This window comes from Trachypithecus francoisi, unplaced genomic scaffold (assembly GCF_009764315.1).
Source record: "Trachypithecus francoisi isolate TF-2019V2 unplaced genomic scaffold, Tfra_2.0 Contig01558, whole genome shotgun sequence".
NCBI classification, from domain to species: domain Eukaryota; kingdom Metazoa; phylum Chordata; class Mammalia; order Primates; family Cercopithecidae; genus Trachypithecus; species Trachypithecus francoisi.
In genome coordinates this window covers 6,411,989-6,436,116 of record NW_022681440.1, presented here as the reverse complement: position 1 = coordinate 6,436,116, position 24,128 = coordinate 6,411,989, and the positions used below count along the sequence as shown (strand labels likewise).

The following is a 24,128-nucleotide window of genomic DNA, read 5'->3' as shown; positions in this document are numbered from 1 at the left end:
TCACAGCTGCCACCCCTTATAGCTCCCACCCCTCTCAGCTCGGACCCCTCCCAACTCCCACCCCTCACAGCTTCGGCCCCTCTCAGCTTTGGCCCCTCCCAGCTCCAACCCCTCACAGCAACTGACCCTCTCAGCTCGGACCCCTCCCAATTCCCACCCCTCCCAGCTTCAGCCCCTCCCAGCTCCGACCTCTCACAGCTCCCACCTCTCACAGCTCCTACCTCTCACAGCTCCCACCTCTCACAGCTCCCACCTCTCACAGCTCTCACCCGTCACAGCTCCGGCCCCTCACACCTCCCACCCCTCACACCTCTGTGAAGCCCCCAGCATCTTCACTCCCCTGACAAGGGCATTGCAAGAGGGGAGCAGCACGGGCCCATCTCTCCCACCGATGTTGCTACAAATAGTCCATGCAAAATATTCACAAAATTCCAGTCATGTAAATCGTATGATAAAATCTCGAATCAAATGGCCTCAAAAGAAGAAATCTAAATCGGATACACGGTACCTACAAGCACCCACAGCCAAGGTCATACGTGATGGTGAAATGCCGAAAACCTTTTCTCCGACAGGTCCTGTGACATCACTGTGGCCACCTCCACACCAGGGCTCTGGGCAGGGCAAGAGGGAGACAAAGTGTACAAGAGCTGGAAAGGAAGAAATAGAGCTGCCACCCCTGTAAACACAGAAAATCCAAGAGAATCCACAGACTCCACCCCATCAACAGGCGAGCATGTTACAAACGCAGTGGTCACTACCCAGGAGAAAAAGGAACGCGCCACCAACACACACATCGTGAGCTGCAATATCCTGACAGTGTGTGAGAGCCCAGACCGCCCCATGTCCCCAGCTGCACACACCACCTGGCTCCACTTCTGTAAGTCCTGGGGTCGGTGAGCAGATCCACTGGGGCTTCCTGGACAGGGCAGAGGGGAGGAAGGGGCCCTCTCAGGGCACAAGGAGACCTGGTGGTGATGGACACATTCATTATTTCAACTGCGACAGTGGTCTTGGGGTCATGCTACATGCAGACTCATGAAACTGCACACTCTGAACGTCGGTGATGCTGCCCAAGGCCATTAAAAAACATTGTATCCCAAAGAGAAAGATTGGATGCGTCTGGCAGGCTCTGCCGCACCAGCTTGTGGCCTCTGCACCCCACTTCCCCTGCTGTCAACTGGGGGTGAGAGAGCAGCTCCACGGTCATGCAAATCCCCATGCCCAGAGTGCTACAGTGCTGCCCGGCCTGAGGACGCCGAGTCCACGGTGGCTACTCCATCCCAGATCTCAAAGTTCCTGACGCTTCTAGACAAGGGAGCACTGTACAAAATAGCTGACAATCCAGCCCGCAGAAAAAACAGCATCCTTTAACTCTGTCTTACTTAAAACATGTGCCTGCGTTTGTGGTGAGACGTACCCAGCAGGGGGCACACGAATTTGGCAACTGAGAAAAAAAAGATGTTTATGAATGACTTTCACATACAAGATGGAGAAAAGCTTCCTTGGGGATTGGAGTCTAATGCAAAGAATGCAAGAGTAATCAGAACTCGGAGGAAGGAAACGCAAACAGGATTGCAAAGCAGTGTCCTCCGCCTAACTTAGACAGAGGCCCTCCACAGGTCTTGCCAGCAGAAGCCACAGAACCCATCCGTTTTGCAACTGTTGAGCTTCGGTTCATTCAGACAGACCTGTTTCATTGTAATGATGTTTTCATTATGCTGTTAAGTTTCCTGCCAAGCCAGAAACCATTTCTTAAGCAGAAGCCGCATTTACGTTTGCCGTTTGGGTGGAGAGATGGCCAGAAGAGCCTCTTCCCAGCTGAGACTTCATCAGGCTCCGGACGGAACCTCCTCCGAGGCCCACCTGTGCACTTTCCGCAAAATCCAGTCTCAGCAACAACCCTGCTAAGCCACTTCAGCAAGGACCCCACCCTTGACACCTGATTGGGTTCCTCACCCCACCGCCCCTCGGTGACCTCTGAGGGCCCTGTCTGCCTTCACTAAGAATCCTGGTGGGGTGGTTCAGCCAGAATCTCCCTCACCTTTGATGTCTCCTCTCAGAAGTTTTCCATCCACCCCCACCCTGCTCCTTGGCTCCAGATTCCCACTTTTCCTTGTTGTGTTTGTTCTTGAGCCCAGGCCCTCTCCCCCAGTGCAAACCCGTGGTGGTGGTCCCTGTACCTATGGCGATGTCCTGAACGAAGGCTTCCTCACTGTGGTCTGACAGGTGTCTCGACCGCCGTGACACAATTACAGTCACAATCTCCCAGCTTCGCAGTCTCATCTGAGGGGTCTGACCAGCATTCCCTTCTCAGGTCTAGTGAGGAACACAAGACCCTAAGGAACATTACCCAAAATAAGACAGTGGCTCAGCAGGTCAAGGGGAAAACAACTGAGGCTTTATCCAAACAGCTCTGAAGCCCTGAGCGTGCTCTCTATGCTATGGAGTCCCGGTGGCTCTGACACAGGCCCTTTTACCCTGATGCACTGCGACTTCTCCACTCATGCTGCACCCTCCATATGACTTTTCAGAACCACTCCACAGACTCCAGAATGTCCACATCTCCAGGGTATCAAAGGCCCACAGTCCACGCCCTTCACACCCAGCAGCTGAAAGCGATGTGAGGGAAGAAGACGCCTGGCTATTTATAGTCAGAGCGCAGCACACTCTGAAAAGCTGCCATCCCCAAAACATAACTTTCAGACACACTCACTTCAAAAAGAGTCACAGTGTGTCAAAAATCCTTCCGCTACTATCTGGCACCTACCTTCTGATGAACTGCTGGTGTAGAGATAGATAGCAAAAATAACCAGTCTTCAGGTTATTCTAATTCTCACAGCTGCACCTTCTTACATGAAAGTAGGCTAGGCATTTTAAAGGAAATAGGAATTTTATTCTAGATTCAAAGCTAGGCTACAAATTGCATCTGATAATTACTGTCAAGCTACCCATGTCCACTAGGTGCTAAATAAAAAGTAGTAAACTTCTTACCAAGCAGATCTAAACCCTATCTGTGAAAGCAGACCTTTCAAATGTAGTAACATGAACTCTTCCAATTGCTCAGTGTGGTGTTTGCCTAAAATCCAGAATAGTATTTTGTAATAACACACAGAGTGTACTCATTTAGGCAAGGAAACACTGGGGCCTGCTGAGAAGCATGTCCTGCTCCAGGCAGGGTGGTTTGAGACCCCTGGGACTCAGGGATGGATGAGTGGTGGCTGTGGCTGGGGTGGACCATGGCAGTTGCTTTCCATGTAGAAGACCTGCCACAGAGAGAGGAATTCATGTTTGATTTGGCCTTTGAGGATAAAATGCAGACCCAGCAGCCAGGGCTTCAGGGAACGAAGGTGGCTCACACGGCTCCTGGGACAGAGACTTCTCCCCAGGGCCTCGGCCACCAAGGACTGCCTGTGAGACGGGGAGCACCCCTCCAGGGTCAGCCATGAGGGTCAGCAGGTGCCAGAACACCCTACGAATAAAGAGGACTTGAAGAGTTTCCTGTCACTTTAAAAAAATGGATTCTCGCTCTCTCTTCTCCTAATGGATCTGAATCTGGAGCAGTAATTTCCAAAGACAGCAAGGGAGGCACAGCCTCACAGCTGGAAATGTGGCTTCCTCCCCTGGCTCCATGCCAGCTGCAGAACATAATTTAGCTTTTGATTTCAAATGGCACTGAAAGAACATACGCGACCTCAACGTTATCAGAAACTGAGCTGGGCTAGAACACCACAATCTAGATGCTAAAGTTTTTGTGATTTTGTATTTGGATGCCTGGCAGTGATCAGGAACCACCAAAGGAAAGATTAGTTTTGCTCTAGATGAGATCTGCTGCTAAGCTAAATGTCTGCCTCATGAATACTTACTAAACATGTGGTCAAATACACATTATTTTATCATCTTCAACAAGATTAGTTCCTGAATTCTTCCCTGAGACAGACTTTGATACCGAAATAATGTTCAAATTTTCTAGGTTAGTTTTGAATAGGCTTGAATTATACATACTCAAGAAAATATTATGTTTCATGTTTACATGTTTTGAATCTTAAAAACTGACATAGTGGAAGAGTGAGTAGTGTCTCACCATAAAACACTTTGATAGTTTTAAAAACAATTCACAGTCATTTTCTGTAACTTTCCATAAAACGGCCAACAAAATGATAAGAACTTTATAAGCAATAAAAGGCTTAAAACAGGGCAATAAAGTGCTAAATTCCCTTAAATAAAACTGCCAAAACTATGAGGCAAGTCATTAAATTAAAATTAGATGAAGGAAAAAATTTTAAATTTAAATAATGAGAAAGTAATTACAACAATACAAATGAAGAAAAGACATTGAATTATTCAATAAATATAAAGCCACAGTAAATAAAAAATTTAAATAGTAAATTTAAACAGAGTAAATGTATCCTCAAAAAATGTTAAAATGAGGTTATATTTGTGGGAGGCTCTGAAACTATGAAGTGTTTTGTAAATATTCTTCACTGACTTGGACTCGTGACTTTCTGCGTTGAAAACTTAACTAAAACGCTCATTTACTTCACGGGTTTTCAGTGGTACCACAAAGAAGAGGGAGGCTCTGAAGCCTGCAGCTTAATTCCAGTTTCTGTCAGGACATCTGTTTTCCTCCTGGGGATATTTTAGCATCTTCTTCCGAGGCCTGTGTCTGGCATCTCGAGGGTCTTTCTTCATTATCATGGTAGGGACTTTCAGCCATCTTTCTGTTCCTGAGAGTCTCTTCAGCTTTGGGCAATTCATGTATTATTTCTTCAATAATTGGCTGGCCACAGTGGCTCAGGCCTGTAATCCCAGCAATCTGGGAGGCCGAGGCAAGCAGATCACTTGGCCCCAGGGGTTCGAGACCAGTCTGGCCAACAAGGTGAAGTCCCTTCTCTACTAAAAATACAAAAAAAAAAAAAAATTAGCTGGGTGCAGTGGTGCGCACCTGTAGTCCCAGCTTCTCGGGAGGCTGAGGCAGGAGGGTGGCTTAAACCCAGGAGGCAGAGGTTGCAGTGAGACTGTGCCACTGCACTCCAGCCTGGGTGACACAGCAAGACTCCATCTCAAAATAATAATGATAATCATCATTTTCTACCTTTTTTCTCAGTTATTCTTTAACTTCAATTAATTACATATTATTATCTAGTAAAATGTTCATAATCACTCTATTTTTGTAACACATTCACTTCAAGCTAAAAGTAGTATTAAGATATACCAATATCTAGACATTTCTCTAGTCCAAACTGCTTAGGCATATGTGCCAACAACAGCTTGGAAATCAAGTAACTATGTTTTAAGGAAACAAATGGCAATGAGAACAAATGCATTCTTTTATTTCTTCCTAGGCAAGCAAAACAAAACAAAACAAAAAGTGTAGATCCCACAGGTGAGTTACTTCAAAGTTAATGCCTGACCCCCTGCAACCACAGTCTTTAATCAAACAGCCAATGCTATGCTCACTGGCTTAAGTCCGGAAAGAATCTAGGAGATGCCAAAGATACAAAAACATGACCACACACAGCTCCAGCCTTTTAGAAACCATCACAGCCTTTTCTGATGGCCCAGGATGCATGAGCCCTCCAGGTCCAGGCTCTTATCTCACTTGTGCATATGGAAAGGCAGCTGAGCAACATGTCCCTGGCAGGACACCCAGCATGAGAGAGCGAGTGAGAGTGCGCGCACAGCAAGGCGCCCCTCCCCTCTTCTAGGACCAGGCGAGCTTGGACACAGCCGAATGTGTGAAGTCTCATTTCAATAAACCAGAACGACAAGAACGAAACACTGCTAGCTCTGACTCTGAGAGGCCCTTGAGAGGGTGAGATGCGAGGAATGCGGAGCGGGGACAGCCCCACCACCCGCCCCCTGCACCCACGAGCCACCACTCTGGAAGGCCTCAGAGAAGTCAGGCTAGGACTCCTACAGCAAAGGCAAAAAGCGGAGAAAGCCACGATTCTGTCAGAGCATGGACGGATGTTTAACTCACAAGGAATCCACATTACAACTGCGCATTTACGCATTCTTCCAGAAGCCGTGAAGTTAGTAACTAGTTCAACTGGTGCTTGCTGCTAGAATAATCATCACAATAGCTCTCTTCAACTGGTGCTTGCTGCTAGAATAATCATCACAATAGCTCTCCACAGAAATGACTTATGTTCATGATTCTGCAGCTGGATCTGAGCACAGAATCTGAGTCAATGCCTCAAACACCGCTTGTGATTACGAACCGGGGAAATACTGACACTTGCCTTATGGGCTGTTTTTATACAAAATCATTCAACGCAGTTCACCAAATATTGACTTAAGACTTAATTACACCAGGCGCCAGGCTAAGGCTCCTTAGGGAATAAAAAGCAGGCAATGCTTACGTTTGCACAAGCTTTGCAATAAGCCCAGACGGTCTGGCACAACAAACGCTAAGTGTGCGGGTCGACTATCACCCCACGGGCAGGGAAGGGGCCTGAGGGCGCGCAGGGGAGAGGCGGGAACCTGTAGAGAGAGGTGGTGGCGCGGGGAGCGCGACTGGAGGGAGGCGGGTCCCTGTGGAGCGCCGCAGGAGGGAGGTGGCGGCGCAGGGAGCGCCCGGGCGGCCCAGGCGAGGCAGGAGGCAGTGCCGACCCGACCCAGGGCTGAAGTCGGCGGAACCGGGGCCAGTGCGCGCCGCGCTAGGGGGAGCCCGCTAGGCCCGCGGGGCGGCCTCGGGGCGTAGCCAGAGGGGCCCGAGCCTAGGCCGGAGCAGGTGGACTTCGGGGCGGCCACGGAGGAATCGGGGTCCAGGTGCGGAGAGTCCTCGGGTGCAGCGGCCCAGCCCCGAGAACGGAGCGCGCGGAACCGGCGCAGGCCTCGGAGACTTCCAGCCGAGACGGGACCCGGGTTTCCCGAGCAGGATCTGAGGCTCCAAGGACATCCTGGACGGCGAGAAGGCGCCGAGAGGGGCCCGAGCCGCGACCGCAGGAGAGGCGGGGTGGCCCGTGGTTAAATTCCTCAGGCACCGCATGCAGTTCCCGGCTGCAAAAACACGCGAGACAGGAGAGGAGCGAGGGTCTGCAACCCAGGTGGGGCAAGGGCGCCGTCAAGGCTGTGGCCAGCGGGGAGTCTGGGAGGCCCCTGAGCCGCCCACGCAGGTTTCCCGACGTTCTGGCAGAACCCGCAAAGCAGGACCTCCGCCCCAGCTCCAACCCGCGCCCCTCGGCCCCGCCCCCCGTCCACCTCGGCCCCGCCCCCCGCCCCACCTCGGTCGCGTCCCCCGGTCCACCTCGGCCCCGCCCCCCGCCCGCCGGTCCACCTCAGTCGCGCCCCCCGGTCCACCTCGGCCCCGCCCCCCTCCACACCTCGGTCGCGCCCCGCGGTCCACCTCGGCCCCGCCCCTTGGTCCCGCCCCCCCGTCCACCTCGGCCCCGCCCCCCGCTCCACCTGGGTCGCGCCCCTCGGTCCCGCCCCCCGCCCCCCGCCCGCCGGTCCACCTGGGTCCACCTGGGTCGCGCCCCTCAGCCCGGCAACCCGGCTCCTCCGCAGGCGCACGGGCTGGCTTCCCTCTGGGCTTTCTTAGCGCTGCGCCCATTCTGTAGGCCAGGCTCACACAGGAGCCTCCCCAGCTAGGATCCGCTTCTACAGCGCCCTCCTGGAGCTCTTCCCAGTCTTAGGTCCTGAGCACACCGCCCAACACAAGCGTTTAAAAAGCATCTGATACAGTGAATTACTTGGTAAACCCTGATTACTCAGTGTACTTCCAAAAAGGAAAAGATGTAGCTCAGAAAACAAGCCCTGTTTTATTAACTTAATCTAAGAAGAATGAGTTAAGCAGCTGAGAAGTGGGGAAAGGTGGTAACTACCAGAAAATGGAGGTCAAAGGAAACAACTGCTACTGAATAAAAACAGTGAACAGCTGACATCTGGGATTCCTGGCAGCCAAAGCAAAAGGGTATCCATGGGAAATCGCTCTCTTATCCAACAAGAAGTACATGAGCTCATGAGAACAAAACATTTTTCTGGTGCTGAACTCTAAAGGGAATACTTTTCACCTGGATTTCTACAGAACTGCTAGTGACTGCACAGTGAATGAGGAACAAGATTTTAAAGGACAGTTTTACAAAAACAAGGAAAGAAAGCCAACACTCTCCAGGTCTTTCGATTAATCTGCAATAAAAGATGAATATAAAAAGTGAAACTTCAAGATGATATTTTCCCAGAGAGATAGACTCATATAAACTAGGTGAAGAGCTCACGTATGATTTTTTTTTGTTGTTTTTGAGACGGAGTCTCACTCTGTTGCCCAGGCTGGAGTGCAGTGGTGTGATCTCAGCTCACCATGGCCTCCGCCTCCCCAGTTCAAGCAATTCTCATGCCTCAGCCTCTCAAGTAGTTGGGATTACAGGTATGTGCCACCACACCTGGCTAATTTTTGTATTTTTAGTAGAGACAGGGTTTCGCCATGTTAGCCAGGCTGTTCTCAAACTCCTGACCTCAGGTGATCCGCCCACTTTGGCCTCCCAAAGTGCTGGGATTACAGGCGTGACCCACTGTGCCTGGCCTCACCTATGATCCTGACTGGATGTAAGGTAAGCATTTCCAAAACCTAACGGACTGATCAATTCCTGTGTTCCCTGAATGAGGCTCTGAGATGTTGGCGGTGCCCCCACACCCCTTGTCTCCTCCTGGAGGGGTCTGGCAGGAGCGAGAAGGTGTACCACCATGGAAATTGCCAGCCACTGTGTGCCACTGGAAAACCCAGGGAAGAGAGGCATGTTGGGGGCACTGTAGACATTTTCTTCTAAAAATTGCCTGGCTGGACTTGTTTCCAGCACAGTGGCATAGGGACACGCTCTCATGCCACTGGGAAGGTGCCTGGTGTCCCCACAGTGGTCAGCTGGGCCCCGAGTCCTGCCATCCCCACAGTGGTCAGCTGGGCCCAGAGTCCTGCTGTCCCCACAGTGGTCAGCTGGGCCCCGAGTCCTGTAATGCGGTCTACACAGAAGAAAATGGACGTAAGGGATATTTTGAGGACAACGTGCTTACCCCAGCTGCCCGGAGGAATGTTCACATCATTGTATTTAATAGACTCTGTAACTTCATGTAGGGTAGCGTTCCTATGACACGCAAGGACCGTGAGCAGAACAGTGTCCTGCCAGATAAGTGAGTTCACCTGCTAAATGCAACTGTGTAGCATTTTCCATGGAGAATCTGCCAAAAAGGACAGCTTTCTTCTGGCATAATCTATAGTGGGTTGTTCTGTCACTAACAGGCCAGGGGTTTACCAGCTTTTGGAGAGCAAGACACAACCCCACATCAACAAGACAAGGAGTATGTGCATGTTTCTGTCTAGAGCCAAGACCCATCAACCCAGGTGGGAGAAGTCCCAGAACCACATCCAACATAACGCCATTTCCAACACAACGCCATTCAAGACTTCCCACAGCCTGTCTCCTTCCACCTGTTCCTGACAAGCTGTGAGCCCAAAAGCACCCAGAGTCTGTGCTTGTCACATTCAGAGATTACCCAAAGAACACAGACAAGACAGAGACAAACGGCTGGAACTTAGGTCTTCCTGTCCTGGCTTCTGGGCACAGGCCTGCTTGTCTTCATAACAAATACACACAGGCCCTAACTGATATGGTTCATGAGCACTAAATCTCCACTTATCACAAGGCAGTGGCCAGGCACCCAGGACAAGACCAAGGGCAGGGCCTCAGCCTGACGGAACCGGGACCAGCAGACCCAAAGGCGCAGCAAGTGCTGCTGAGGGGGTCCAGATGGCCTCCGGGAGGGTGGAAACTAAGTCTCAGAGGCTGGGCAGCCAGGAGGGGCCAGGCTGAGGGCTAAGCACCAGGTGTGACACCCTGCCTGGGTGACAAGGCCATGGGCAGCCGATCCAAGCCGCTGCGGGGCTGCCCCGGCACAGGGCAGGGCTGCTCAAGGTCCTGAGTGTGAATGCCCAGAGGGCCCAGTGCCAGGCACAGCAAAGGCAAAAACAAACAGCATTTTCCTCTGCAGCTTCCTGGGAGTTGAGGTGTGGGCCCCACCTGTTCAAAATGAAAGCCAGCGACCTGAGTGCTTCCAACAACGTTGGCCATTGCTTTTCCAGCTCCAGTTCTCACCTCTGTGCTTAAAACTGCAACAGAAAAAGCTCAAAGGCTCTTGCTTCTTGTGTGCCGTGTTCCCACACTGACCTCTGAGGGTCAGAGACAGAGGGGTCCTGTCCTTGCTTCTCCCGGCCTCTGGCTCCTGAGGGCCCTGGAGGCTCCATCAGCTCCACAGCTGCAAGGCTGTGCTTGGGGCTCGCTCTGGCCATTTTCTCTTTCATTTTGAAGAACAAAGGTAGGACACACGATTACAGGGTGGGCATTGCTGCCTTTTACCCAACTTTACCATTTCAAGTCACTGACACCAGGCCATCCTGACAGCCTGCCTGGAGGAGGTGGCAAGGGGGCCCGGGCAACAGGAAAGGAGTGACTCCTCAAGGGCTCCTGGACACACGTCCTCAAGAAGCAGCTTGTGAAGAGGAATGCCCGTCCACCTGGTGCAAGTATCTTTCCACTTCCTGGAAGAACACGGCCTAGCTCGGTCCTGACACAGCCTGTCTGGGAAGCAGTGTTGGCTCATGGCCAAGTGAGCCTTCTACCCTGGGGTCCAGCACAGGCCTGCCCTGGGAACATGAGCAGCATGGACAACGGGGTACAACAGGGCGTGAGAGCCAGCCGCGGACAACAGGAAGGGCGAGAGCGAAGGCCAGCTTCCTTCTTGAACAGATTAAGTACGCAATGAAGCATATTCACCCAGAGTATTTATCTTCATAAGAACACAATTAAATTTTCTAGTTAAATAATCTATTTATCTAATAATTGTGTTTCAAAGATTTTCAACAGGGCTTGAAAGGATGAATCCATTATTCCCTAGTTATCTCATTTTTGTTTTGATGGTTTCTGATCTTTTAGGAAGCCAGAAAGACAAAAGCAGTCAAAAACCACATTTTGTTGACAAATTAATTAATGTTTGTAGTATAGAGTTTCTTAGTTTATATATTGCTACAAATCATCTAGGTACAACTTTTATTTGAAAATTCTAAATTCCTCTTGTGCACCTTAAAAAAGATCAACGTAAAGCGAAAAGAACCATATCCCTCTTAAAGTAAAAAGTATATGGGCAACTCCAGCTTTTCCACGCTCAACAGTAAACTGTATTAAGAGAATATTAAATGTTCTTTCATTCATACGACATGCAACAACAGCAATTATAATAATTTTTTCTAAAAGAGATTCGAAGTAAGTTATTTCCTTGATTACAAATTTGATGTACCATCTCAGAAATTTTGAGAAACTTGGAAATTCAAGAAAATAATGTTTTACTAAACCAAGACAAGTACTGTTAACAATTATTTAATGGCATTTAATATGTATTTAGTTCCAGAATACTCCTAAAGCATTAACAAACATGGGCTATAGTCATATTCCCACTTTCAATCTCCCCCATATGAAGCCTTTTTTCCTGCCATTACAAGTTTTTTAAGCATCACCTTTAATGGCTGTAGAATGCATACGTACACCATGTGGTTCACTATGCAGTGTAAGAACATGCTCACCCACCCCCCCAGATATAAACTGAGATAAAGGTATTACAATACTTCAAAACTGGGAAATAAGAGCTTATCTGCAAAGATGTCCACCTTTCCTCCCACCCAGCATTTTACCTTCTGTGTCGTCCCCGCTGGAGGCGTTCTCAGGGCTCCCACAGCTGCTGGGCTCGGGCCAACAGGGGACATAGCCCTCGGGAGGCCCACTGGCGGTGTAGAGCCGTCTGGCAGTCGGGGTCTCAGAGCTAGCGTCTGCAACACAGGAGGAAAATAGCAGGAACTAGTAAATATCACAAAACGCAGTCATACATTTATTTGCCTTGATTACATCATCGTTTCTCTAAATTCATTCAAGACGTGAAATCAAATAGCTCAATAAAACCTAACCACTGTCATAAATACTGACTTTAATATGTCAAGTATTGTGCCAGAAAAGCAAGTCAGCTACACATCCAGCCAAGAAAAAGGAACTGTCCATGATTATTTGAATTCACATTAAATTACTTATTATGTAATACATAAGTTTTGTAATACAATACAAAACAGAACTAATTCATGAGCATCGCATGACACACCCTTTATCATCACACCAGGAGTCCCTGGGGATTTTAGTGCACAGACTTCTGGGTCTTTTTCTCCACACGTGCTAACAACATGAGTACACGGTGGCTGTGTGCACACACAGACACACACACAACAGACACACAAACATCCAGAAAACAGAGACAACACAGGTACACACAATAAACAACAGAGACAACACACACAGGTACACACAACAGACACACATGTGCAGACACATCAACATCCAGAAAACACACACACACAGAGATAACACAGACACAGACACACACACACACATACACAGACAACTCACACAGAGGCACACAGACACAGAAACAACATACACAGCCACACACACAGATATAGACCACACACACAGGGACAACACACACACAGACACAGACATGTACAGAGACACAGAGAGAGACACAAATACACAAGCAGACACAGACACACATACATCTTCACGGGATTGTGTCACACACTGTATTATTATACACTCATATAAGTTATACATTTGTATCTTACATGTATAACATCATTTAGAGTGAATACAGCATGTTAAAATGACTTATTGCAACTTAAATCTGCATACTTTTAATGGCTACATCATATCCCATGTGATGGAATTATAACCAGGACTTAACCACTTTCCTCCATGGCCACGTGGAGCTGACCAGAGGTCGTTGCCACTGCAGACAGTTGCTGGGACCTCCCCTGCTGTGTGCCCCTCTGCCAGAGGTCATCACCACTGTGGATGGCTGCTGGGACCTCCCTGTGTGCCCCTCTGCGCACGTGGCTGTTTGGTTCCTGCACAGGGATCTGCTGGTTTAGCGGGCAGGTGCTTCTGCCGGCTTTTCATGCACACTGTCTGGAAGGCAGCAGGGCCACTTCCTCTCAAACTGTCGGATACTAGACAGCCTCTGTCACTTTAGTCTTCCTTTTTACATGCAGAATATGGCAGTGACACTCTTGCAGGTGACAAACACAAGTGGACATCCGGCAGTGACGCTCTTGCAGGTGACAAACACAAGTGGACATCCCAGCTGGGCTTTCACCAAATGATGTGCATTTGATTTTGGAAACAACAATGACAGATATTGAGCAAAATCACTAACACACATAATAGAATGTAACTGTAAAAACCTTGAAGCCTTTTCAGGTTCCACTGTCGTCAATATACTTTGCTGTCTTGAAGGTAGGGTGCCAGAATCCTAGTTCTTAAACTAATCTGATTCACTGCAGCCGATTAATTCCTATGTCATTCCCTGCCAGAGCCAAGGGCGGATGGAGATGGCTTCTAAGTACACTGTTCCCTAGTGGGTAAATCAACATTTGATCATTTTTCACAGAATATTTTTGGAAGCTTTTAATCAGCTAAATCTTTCTTAATAAGAAAGTTAAACAGAACTTAGAAATGTCACTGTTCACTTAATCATTAGGATGGACACGGGAGGGATCAGGGAACACTCAACGACTCATGCAGAGAAAACAAGAAAACAAGGACGCAGCTAAGAGGATGGGTCCAAAACGTACCGCGCCAGGGAGACAGTTCCAGTCTATGGGTTGACCGCGGGCCGGGGCTGCACTTCTAAGCCGTAAGTGGCACCTCCTGCCACAGTCACAGGCACCAGGCAGACAGGAGCACCACGAGGGGCCTCAAGGCTGGCCCGTCTGTGAATCACGGTGACCTTGTAATCCATAATACCTTCTGGTTCTGACGTTTTATATTCTTTTGGGTAACTTATGGTTTCCTGTGAGGACATTTATGCCTTGCACAAGTTGGATGTTACATGTCTTGATCAGTTACAAGGAAGAGACTGGTTACACTTTACGGGGTGGGCGACAGCGAGAAGATTCCCCGTCCCATCATCTCCTCTGCCGGACGCACAGAGAATGCAGCATCTGTGAAGCATAGCTCCCCCGGACCTGGCATCTAAGAGTCAGGGTCAGGGAGGGGCAGTCAGAACCCCACCTCCCTGCTGGACAAGTCACAAGCACCAGCATCCCTCAAGAAAGGCAGAGGAGTGTGGTGGCTCAGAGCCCAGGGGTGACAGGCGGTTGGGTGTCCTGTGGGTTCCACCAGCATCACCCCTTCGCAGGTGTCATTGAACCTGGCTCCTTTCTTCCCGTCACATTCTCTTCAGCTCCTCTGGGCTGGTCCTGGCAGCCATCAGTTATGGAGGGGCTCATGGCCAGCCCCTGGCCCACTTCAGGCGACCGCCGGGTACCACCCAGCCCTGTGCGGAAGAGACCCTCATCCGTTCCCCTCCTGGCTTTCACACCATCTTTCAAAGCTCCTCCTCCCTTTCCCCACAGCCCTTGCCCTTGCTTCACCAGGAAAATAAAGAAATCAGAGAAGACTGCCACAGATACCTGCCCACCATGGTGGCTGTGAGCAGAACCCACATCTGACACAGATCCTTATGCCGCGCACCTGGCAGAGGCCAGCCATCCTGCCTCTGAGAGAGCGCAGCGGCTCCCACCTCCCTCCCTCCCCTTCCTCCCCATCAGCCTGTGCCTGTGCTTGTTCCTCTCACCCTCCCTCCCTCTCCTTCCTCCCCATCAGCCTGCACCTGTGCTCTTTCCTTTCACCCTCCACTCATCTCCTTCCTTTTGGAGACCTCCGTGGGGCTCTCCTGTCCTCACCGTGACTTCCCTCCCAGGAGGCAGCTGGCATTACCACTTGCTGCATGTGCTAGCAGGGCTCTCTGTGTATACACAGATGCACACATATTGTTCTTTCCTCTGTCTTTCAAATGAATTCAGCAGTGAACTCTCACGGCCTCTTGCTTCTTCACCCATGGCCTGTCTTGGTGCTGAGGCTCCCATCCCTCCTGACAGCTGTGAATGGCCCCAGGGGACAAGGCGGACACCAGTCACTCCCCAGCCTCCTGCTGGCACAGGCACAGGCTTGGCCTTGTCTCTTCTCTGAATAGCGATGGAGAAGCCTGTGCAGCGCTGACCCCACACGGGCCAACTGAATTAGCAGGAAAAAGTGTTGGAGGCAAAACCAGGGCCCACGGTGCCTCCTGCTGCATGCCCACACCTCAGGGGTGCCTGGAGAGAAGCTTGGCTCAGACTCCCAGTGACAGGCCTGCAGGTGCCCAGCCCCGGGCGACCCCTCCTCCTGCCTCCCTTGTCAAATCATCCCCTCACCTGGCACGGAGCCAGAGGCCTGAGGGCAGGTGAAGGGTCAGGGCAGGTTCTACCAGCTCTTGGCCATTTTGGTCTCCCTGCCCCCGCCCACCCCGCAGAGCCCTTGTGGAAGCCACACAGTGCCCACCCCCTCCTGCCACTCTCAGCCACCCACACAGGTGTCCCTCTCAGGAGGAGAGGGACTTCAGCGGTCAGCACAGCAGGTTTTCCCTGAGCAGATGTGGGACATGTAGCAGCAGCATGTGGGTCTGAGAGACAGAGCAGAGTGGGTGACGGGTGTGGGGTGACCTAGGCTTGAGCCCCTGGGAGAGGCCTCCCCGAGATGAGGAGTGTGGGGACCAGGAGCTTTGTTTTGGGGAATAAGGCAGCTGCCTGATGGGCTACAAGGGACAAAAATCCCTGCGTTTGGGGCTGGGCCCAGGTTGGAGAGCTCACGGGGACCACAGACGTGTGCACTTGTGACACAGGAGCCATCGGACCTGGGAGTGGGTGTGGACAGGAGTCGGAGGCATGACCTCTAGGCCCCTCCATGTGCAGGGGTTGTGGATATGAGTCAATTTAACATGCAGAAGGGGATTATTCAGCCAAAGACAGAACACTTTAATATTTTAATGCATCCCATAAACTACCCTAAGAAAGGCCATCCTAAATCATATCCCTTTTTTTTAACTTTTGAGATGGAGTCTCACTCTGTCGCCCAGGCTGGAGTGCAGTGGCTCGATCTCAGCTCACTGCAACTTCTGCCTCCCGGGTTCAAGCGATTCTCATTCCTCAGCCTCCCGAGTAGCTGGGACTATAGGTGCGCACCTCCATACCCAGATAATTTTTGTAGAGACGGCGTTTTGCCATGTTGCCCAAGCTGGTCTTGAACTCCTGACCTCAAATGATCCTCCTGCCTCAGCCTCCTCAAGTGCTGGGATTACAGGTGTTAGCCACCACATCCAGCCCTGAATTACATTTCTGTCAGCAATTGATGAGTATCCATTTTCCTGAATTCTCAATGACAAGGTGGTCATTGAAAAATTACACAGTTTTGAAAAATATTTTTAAAAAATTATTTTAGAGTCAGGGTCTCACTCTGCTGCACAGGCTAGAAAGCAGTGGCGTGATTAGGGCTCACTGTCTCCTTGAGCCCCTGGGCTCAAGCAATCCTCCCTCCTTGGCCTCCTAAAGTGTTAGGATTACAGGCGTGAGCCACTGTGTTTGGCCTGAAAAGTCTTTTGTCCATTTTGCTGGAAAAAGTGCTGGAGGCAAAACCAGGGCCCATGGTGCACCTCTGTCCTCCTCACATAGGATGCCACCAAGTAGCACTAAGTAGTCTCTGTGGGTTTTTTTTTAACCAGGGAGGGTCTCCAGGATCATCTTGCAGAGAAACTGCAAGTGCCAAGCACAACTGCTGTGCGTGCTCCAAAGTCTCAGCTCAGCCGTGGTGGGAGGCTCAGCCGAGTCCAGGAGCACAGGGCTATGGGTGCCAGGACCATGCCTGGGAAGAGGCACCGCACTCCAGCCTGTACAACACAGGGAAACCCTATCTCAAAAAGACCCCAAACCCACTAAATTTCAGCTCAGAAACTCGCCGCGCATTTGGCTCCATTCTACAATATGGTCACAGTTATTCTGAAATGAGATGTGTAAGGTTGGTTATTATCAGGAATGAAAGAAAATGGTATTTCCCACCAGCAAGGATAACTGGCAAAATGCTAAGGCAGGGAGCGCTAGCCCGAGGAGAGGGCTGGACAGAAGAGTGGAGGCCACCCCGATTGCTGTCCTGACGGCCTTCTTCTCTCCTGGTACCACGACATTTCAAGTAATTAGATCTACATCAACTGAAATCAGTGTAAATTCCGAGGACAAGCAGAACAATGCTGCCCGGTATCTCCGCTGTGCGCCGCACCCAGACCCTCTCCACCTCTCAGGGAGATGGCGACTCACAGAAGCAGGCGTTCTGGAGAAGGAGGGCGGCTTCATTTCCCTCCTATTTTCATTGTATTTAGACAAGCTCCAGCATCCAAGATCTCAGCACACACGAGAATGCACACACAGGAGCAGGTAGACACTCACCCACAGAGGCGCACAGACCCGCACAGGCACACAGACCCATACATGCGCACAGACCCACATGCGCGCATAGACCCACACAAGTGCACAGACGTGCACACGCGGACAGATCCGCACACGCGCACAGACCCACAAAGGGCACAGACCCACACAGGCGCACAGACCCACACAGGCGCACAGACCCGCACACGTGCACAGACCCACACAGGCGCACAGACCCGCACATGGACACAGTTCCGCCCATGCGCACAGATCCGCCCACACGCATAGGCCCACACAGGTGCACAGACCCGCACAGGTACATAGACCTGTACACACACACAGACCCGCACACACGCACAGACCCACACACATGCACACGCCCGAAAGCTCCACTCAGTCCTCACTACCCTGCTTCCAAGCTACAACTCGTTACCAGCTGTTTCCTGTGCTGTTTCCTGGGCCATAAAAGGTGCCACTGCCTCGTGGCTGCTCTGAGAAGGTGCTCAGCCGTGGAGGTCCTGGCCCCATCGGATGGGCTCCTCCGTGCAGATGTGGTTTGCTGTCTTTCACAGACTCTTAACCAGCTAATCACAGTCTTGGTAAAATATTCCTTTATCAGAGGCTTCCACATGGCAGATAAGATAATAGGAAAAACTCTCCTGAAAAATACTTAACAATGCCAGATAAAACACAGCAAACCTTCCTGAAATGCAAGCCGAGCTCTCAAGACAAGCGCAATCTGGCCCAAAAAAGAAGGAGGAAAAGCAGCCAAAAGGAAGTGCAGGTGCCAACCACGCTGCATGCAGTATCATGGACAATGTGAACTGTCCCCAAACCATCCACCAATGACACAAATGCTGCAACTTGACCTGATTTTAAAATACACATGGAAAAGCCGATGGCCAAGAAGGGCAGAGCAAGGGCTGAAGAAGAATCAGGTGGACGGGTCTGCCCTGCCGGATGGGAGCACGCCGTACCCACGGGTCTGCCCTGCCGGATGGGAGCACGCCGTACCCACGGGTCTGCCCTGCCGGATGGGAGCACGCCGTACCACGGGTCTGCCCTGCCGGATGGGAGCACGCAGTACCAACGGGTCTGCCCTGCCGGATGGGAGCACGCAGTACCAACGGGTCTGCCCTGCCGGATGGGAGCACGCCGCAGGATGGGAGCAGGCCGTACCCCAGAGCAGCTGGGAAGCTGAGGCACAGACGCGGGCCTGGGACAGAGCCGCTGCCACGGGGGCTGGCCCAGTACAGAGGGCTGAGGAAACTGCAGCCCCAGGTGAGCAGCGCAGAGTCGGACCACCAACTCACACCAGACAACAACTGCGAGGGCAAATACTGTCTAACTACGATATGTGTATTTTTTTCTGCATAAAAGTATAAAATATCTTTGCTATTGAGGTAGATTTTAGATAAAAATTTCTTAAAACACAAAAACTATGAAATTAAAGATGAAGTCACATTATATCAACTTCTAAACAATGGAAGACACTGACGTTTTTACAAATGAAAAGGCAGCCAGGCGCAGTGGCCCACACCTGTAATCTCAGCACTTTGGGAGGCTGAGGTGGGCGGATCAAGAGGTCAGGAGTTCAAGACCAGCCTGGCCAACATGGTGAAACCCCATCTCTACTAAAAATACAAAAATTAGCTGGGTGTGGTGGCAGGCGCCTGAAATCCTAGCTACTCAGGAGGGTGAGGCATGAGAATCGCTTGAACCCAGGAGGCGGAGCTTGCAGTGAGCTGAGATTACACCACTGCACTCCAGCCTGGGCGACAGAGCAGGACTCCATCTCAAAAAAAAAAAAAAAAAAAAAAAGAAAAGAAAAGGCAATCCATAAGAAAAGGTGTTTGCTGGGCTTTGGAGCATCTAAAGAACCCCAGAAATTGGTAAGACAAATTGGCAGCGGCTCTGTCCCAGGCCCGCGTCTGTGCCTCAGCTTCCCAGCTGCTCTGGGGTATGGCAAAGAAACACAGGCAAAGGCAGATGGTCAGGAGGTGTGAAAGGCTGTCCAGTTTCGTTAGCTGGGTAACGTGCATTGAATAAGAAACAGAAACCTCACACTCGATCAGTGAAACTGCGGATTAACTGGGCCCTGGAGAAACAAGAATGCCAGGAGAGTCAAGTAGGCACACAGTGGCACAGCTGCTTCAAAGACAAGCTGGGAATCTGTCCCTTCATTGAAATGTACAACCAACACCTCTCTAGGTACACACCCCAGGGAAACTCCCCAAGTGCAGACACACAAAGACAGAGAAAGATATCAGAAACCACAGGAGCAGGCACCTCCCACTTCCAGCCAAGACAGAAAAGACTTGAACAGACACTTAGAAGAAGAAATGCAAATGGACAATAAGCACAATCGAAAGCAAAACATGAAAGAGGCCGGACGGTGCAGTCCGTGCTGCAGGATTCACTCTCATCACACTCAGCACCAGGTTCTGTGACGGGACGGTCACAACTCAGCAGGAGGGTTTGCATCTTGTGTGGGGGTAACACTAGTGCCCGCAGCTAACGGCCAAGACCCGCCAAAGTGGACCCTTTCGGCCCGCACAGCCTTGGTGATGGACGCAGAGGGGCAGGGCGGAAGCCAGAACGCAGGAGCGAGAGCTGGACGCCCAGGGAACCAGGCGGAAGCCTGTCTCAGTCCTTGCTGCTGACGGTAGTAGCAGGTGTCCTACTCAGGCCAGGTACCCCACAGGCCTGGGGTCAGCTGAAGGAGGGTCCAAGAAGCTGCAGAGAGCTGGAGGCCCAGAACTACCCACAGCACCTAGGCAGGCAGCAAGTCTGCAACAATGCACGTGAGCTGCGTGGGCTTCCACCCCCAGGAGCCGGAAACTAAAAGGGCTTACGTCCACCTTCCGAGTTTCAGGCAGAAGAGCCTCCCGTGGCCCCCCGTTAACCAGGAACATTCGGGGAGGGAACTGTGGGAACCGCAGTTCAGCACAGCCAAGTGGACAGAAATGAACCCATCCTGTCTGTTAATGGCACGTCAGTAAGATACAGATGAAGGTGCAGGACAGAACAAATGCACACACCCCATCCTCCTCCCAAGGCCCCACCAAAATGAGAATAAGTGGGTTTGCAACACACAGAAGACAAAGGAAGGACAGATGAAAAAAATACAGTGTTGGAAGGTGAAAAGTAGACAGGATACTGAGTCCTACAACGGCAGCCGAAACACATCAGACACGAGACCTGCTCCAGTGGGGCTGCCAGGGAGCCTGGAAGTGGGGAGGAAAAGGGGTGCAGGCAGGCTGTGGAAGCCTCCCCACCACCGGTGGGAGACCAGAACTCACTCTCTGCAAAGGCCAGGTCTGGCCCCCGGGAGCCTTCGACACCACAACTGAAGGCGAAGTCCCCGTAAGATAAACAGGGAGGGAGAACCTGTCCACAGAGAGTGTGGGAGACCCTTCTTCTCCTTCCCGCTCCAACTCTGAGATGCAATGACAGAAATGAAGGGTGCAGCAGGAAGGGTGGAAGATGAAGTTTGAGAAAATCTCCCAGAAAGTGGCCTTAAACCACTAAACCACAAAAAATCAGGGAGAAGAAAAAAGGGGACTCTATTGGGAGACTCAATGTCTGAATGACAGGAATTCTGTACACTGAAGATTGAAAGCAAAGAGCAGGAAATGATCAAGGAAATAAGAGAGCGGCACACGTGCCCAGACTACGGAGGCCACGACAGATAAAAACAGACCACGCTCAAGACCGCAGCATCAAGCTCCACCATGTGAAGGCCAGAAGCAAAACTGCAAACTGCCGCGAGGGAGGAAAACTGCTCGTAGCCAAAGGAATCGAGAACCAGAAAGGCAACTGCCTTCTCCAGCGACAATGGATGTTAAAAGTCTTAAAGTGTGAGACAATTATTTAGCCCAGAATTCTACACCCCAAAAAACAAATTTTAAGTACAAGAATTAAGGTACACTTGACCTTCAAGATTCTAAAATATTTATCTCCCAAAAACCATTTTCCAGGAAGTTACTAGGGAATGTGTTTCAACAAAATGGAAGCAAACCCAAGAAATGAAAAGACTGAGGCCAGGATAGCAAAGGAAGCCCCTGGGAGAGGCGAGATGGGGAGTTACAGCAAGAACTTGGGGGCGGCCCATGCTTGGGGGTGGAATGGTCTGGAAGAGGCTACGAAAGATGAAGCTCACTGAGCCCTGAATGTGTCTGACCATAGGACAGGGAGGTGCGGGGAGAAATTAGCACTATTAAGTATTTAGGAGAAAATGCAAAAATCCAAGAAAACTATTAACTCTACTAAAGCTCCGCTCACGCCACGAAAGTTTTCACAAAATGGAATAATCACGTGTTACGTGAGTCAGCAAGAAACTATATTTATGGAGACATAAACATGTAAACAATACTGATGTACAAACATTTTGAAAAAATTATATTGGAAGGACAGGGGTTGTAAAAAATATGCATCCATGGTAGGGGAAGGTGCTAAAAAAAAAGGAAATCCTTAGTTTCCAAAGTCAATACATAAGATTTAATCCTCTCCTTCCCTGCCAAAAAAGAATAAGAAAACAGGAAGCAACAGTGTAAGTGTGTGACTCTGAAACGGGGGTAGTTTACCCCGGAGCAGCCGCTGCAGAGCTGGAGGGTGTGTGACTGGAGTGATGGGCAGAACACTGCTGTTTTTAATAATAATTCCTGGAGAATTATTTGAATCTAAAATATATTGCAACATATAACTGACAACTTAAAAATAAAGTTCAACATGGGCTCTTCAGTGAAAGAAATTTACCGAAATGCGCACACCCTGGTTATTTTGGTTGTTGACAAATCAGTCTTATCTTTGGGACAAATGGAATTATCAACACTCTTCTAGAACCAAAGAAACAGATCGTGTAACGTGAACAAATATCAATCAACTGGTTAAATCATCGCCATAATTACCATGCTTTGTCCTAACTGTACAAGAACATTTTCCTCCGTCTCATGTCCAAGGATGGATGTGGGCACTGTTCCTCTTCTGGCTGCCTCCTGTCCCTCACAGCGCACCACTCGGCCCAGCCCTGATATCCAACAGGCCTCCTCCTGGACATGCATCTCAACGGACCCTGCGCGATGGCCCGTGCAGAAGTGACCCACGGTTCTTACCTTTTTTGTTGTGATTTCATCATTTTGCCCCTGGCCAAGACTTCTCTTTTTCCAGGTGCAAGTAAATTATAACATTTTCCTTTAACATTTCCAAGGCATAGCACTTCAAAAAATATGCTGCTCTTTCATGATTTAAAAAAAAAAAAAAATCAATAAACTGGGCATAGAAGGGAATGTCTTCAACATGATAAAGGCCACGTATGAAACCCACAGCTAACATCATACAGGATGGTGAAAACGGGGATGCTTCCTCCTCAAGATCGGGAATGAGACCAGGATTCCCACTCGTGGCACTTTTTGTCAACATCATAGTACAACTTCTAGCCAGGGCAATTAGTCAACAACAACAACAAAAGGAAGCAAAGAGCATCCAGACTAGACAGGGAAAAGTACAACTATCTTCACTCACAAAGGAAAAAGTAAAACTACCTGAAATCACAGATGACAGCACCTTGCACCGTGATGCACCACACAAGACGCTGGTGAAGGGCTGGCTGCATGTGGGATGGCAGAGCCTCAAGATAACGCAGACCCTGAAGATGGTAACACCGCACTTTCCCTACCTCTTTAATGTTTGGATACATGAACACTCACCATCGTGTTACAGCATAGGCATGTACTGACCGGGCAAGCAGCCTGGGAGCAACAGGCTGTGCCACACAGCCCAGGCCTGCAGCCGGCTCCACCGTCTCCTGTGTGTAAGCAGACTTTGCTCACACAACAATGGAATCCTCTAAGGATGCATTTGTTGGAACGCATTATCATTGTTAAGTGATGTGTGACTGTATATAGAAAACCCTAAGGAATCCACAACAAAATTGTAAGAGCTAATAAACTAGTTCGGCAAAACTGCAGGATACAAGGTCAATGCACAAAATCCCTTGCATTTTCACACACAAACACCGAACGTTCCCAAAAGAAAACAAAGAAGAAAGCAATTCCACTAAACAATAGCACTAAAAAGAATAAAATACTTTGGAATAAACTTTTTAAAAAAGGGTAAAACTTTTCTATGTCCTGGAAGTACTGGAAGGAAAAATATAAAAAAAAAGATAAGGCCAGGCGCAGTGGCTCACACCTGTAATCCCAAGCACTTTGGAAGGCCAAGGCAGGCAGATCACCTGAGGTTGGGAGTTCGAGACCAGCCTGACCAACATGGAGAAACTCCATCTCTACTAAAAAAATACAAAAAAGAATTTAGCTGGGCGTGGTGGCACATGCCTGTAATCCCAGCTACTCGGGAGGCTGAGGCTAGAGAATCACTTGAACCCGGGAGGTGGAGGTTGTGGTGAGCCAAGATCATGCCATTGTACTGTAGCCTGGGCAACAAGAGTGAAACTCCGTCTCAAAAAAAAAAAAAAAAAAGAAACTACAGTCTGAAAACTACAAAATATGGTTGAGAGAAATTAAAGAGGACTTAATTCAATGAAAAGACATCATAAAGTTAGGGACTGGACAACGTAATATTGTTAAGACAATACTGCCCAGTGTTCTACAAACTCGTGCGATACCCATCAAAAGAAATTGACATGCAGATCCTAAAATTAATACGGAATTGCAAGAGACCCTGAGTCTTGAAAAAGAACAAAGTAGAGGGACCCACACGTCTCAATTCAAAACTTAGTACACAGCCACAGCAGTCAAAACAAGATGGTGGATGGTACAGACACGGGATGGACATAAATCAACGG

At 49.9% G+C, this 24,128-nt stretch overlaps 1 protein-coding gene across 5 annotated transcripts in view; it reads right to left on the bottom strand.

Moving 5' to 3' along the window:
- ERICH1 (glutamate rich 1) overlaps window positions 1-24,128 on the bottom strand; it is a 65,224-nt gene that overhangs the window by 17,661 nt on the left and 23,435 nt on the right. For 4 of the 5 annotated variants that reach the window (XR_004429166.1, XR_004429164.1, XM_033177764.1 and 1 more), the window contains exon 3: window positions 11,678-11,812. Coding sequence is in view for 3 of the 5 variants with exons in the window: in XM_033177764.1 (XP_033033655.1) it covers window positions 11,678-11,812 (135 nt within the window). In the remaining 2 variants the exon portion in view is untranslated. Of the gene's footprint in view, window positions 1-11,677; window positions 11,813-12,719; window positions 13,233-24,128 lie in introns of those variants that run through there. The other variant, XM_033177779.1, reaches the window with a different exon arrangement.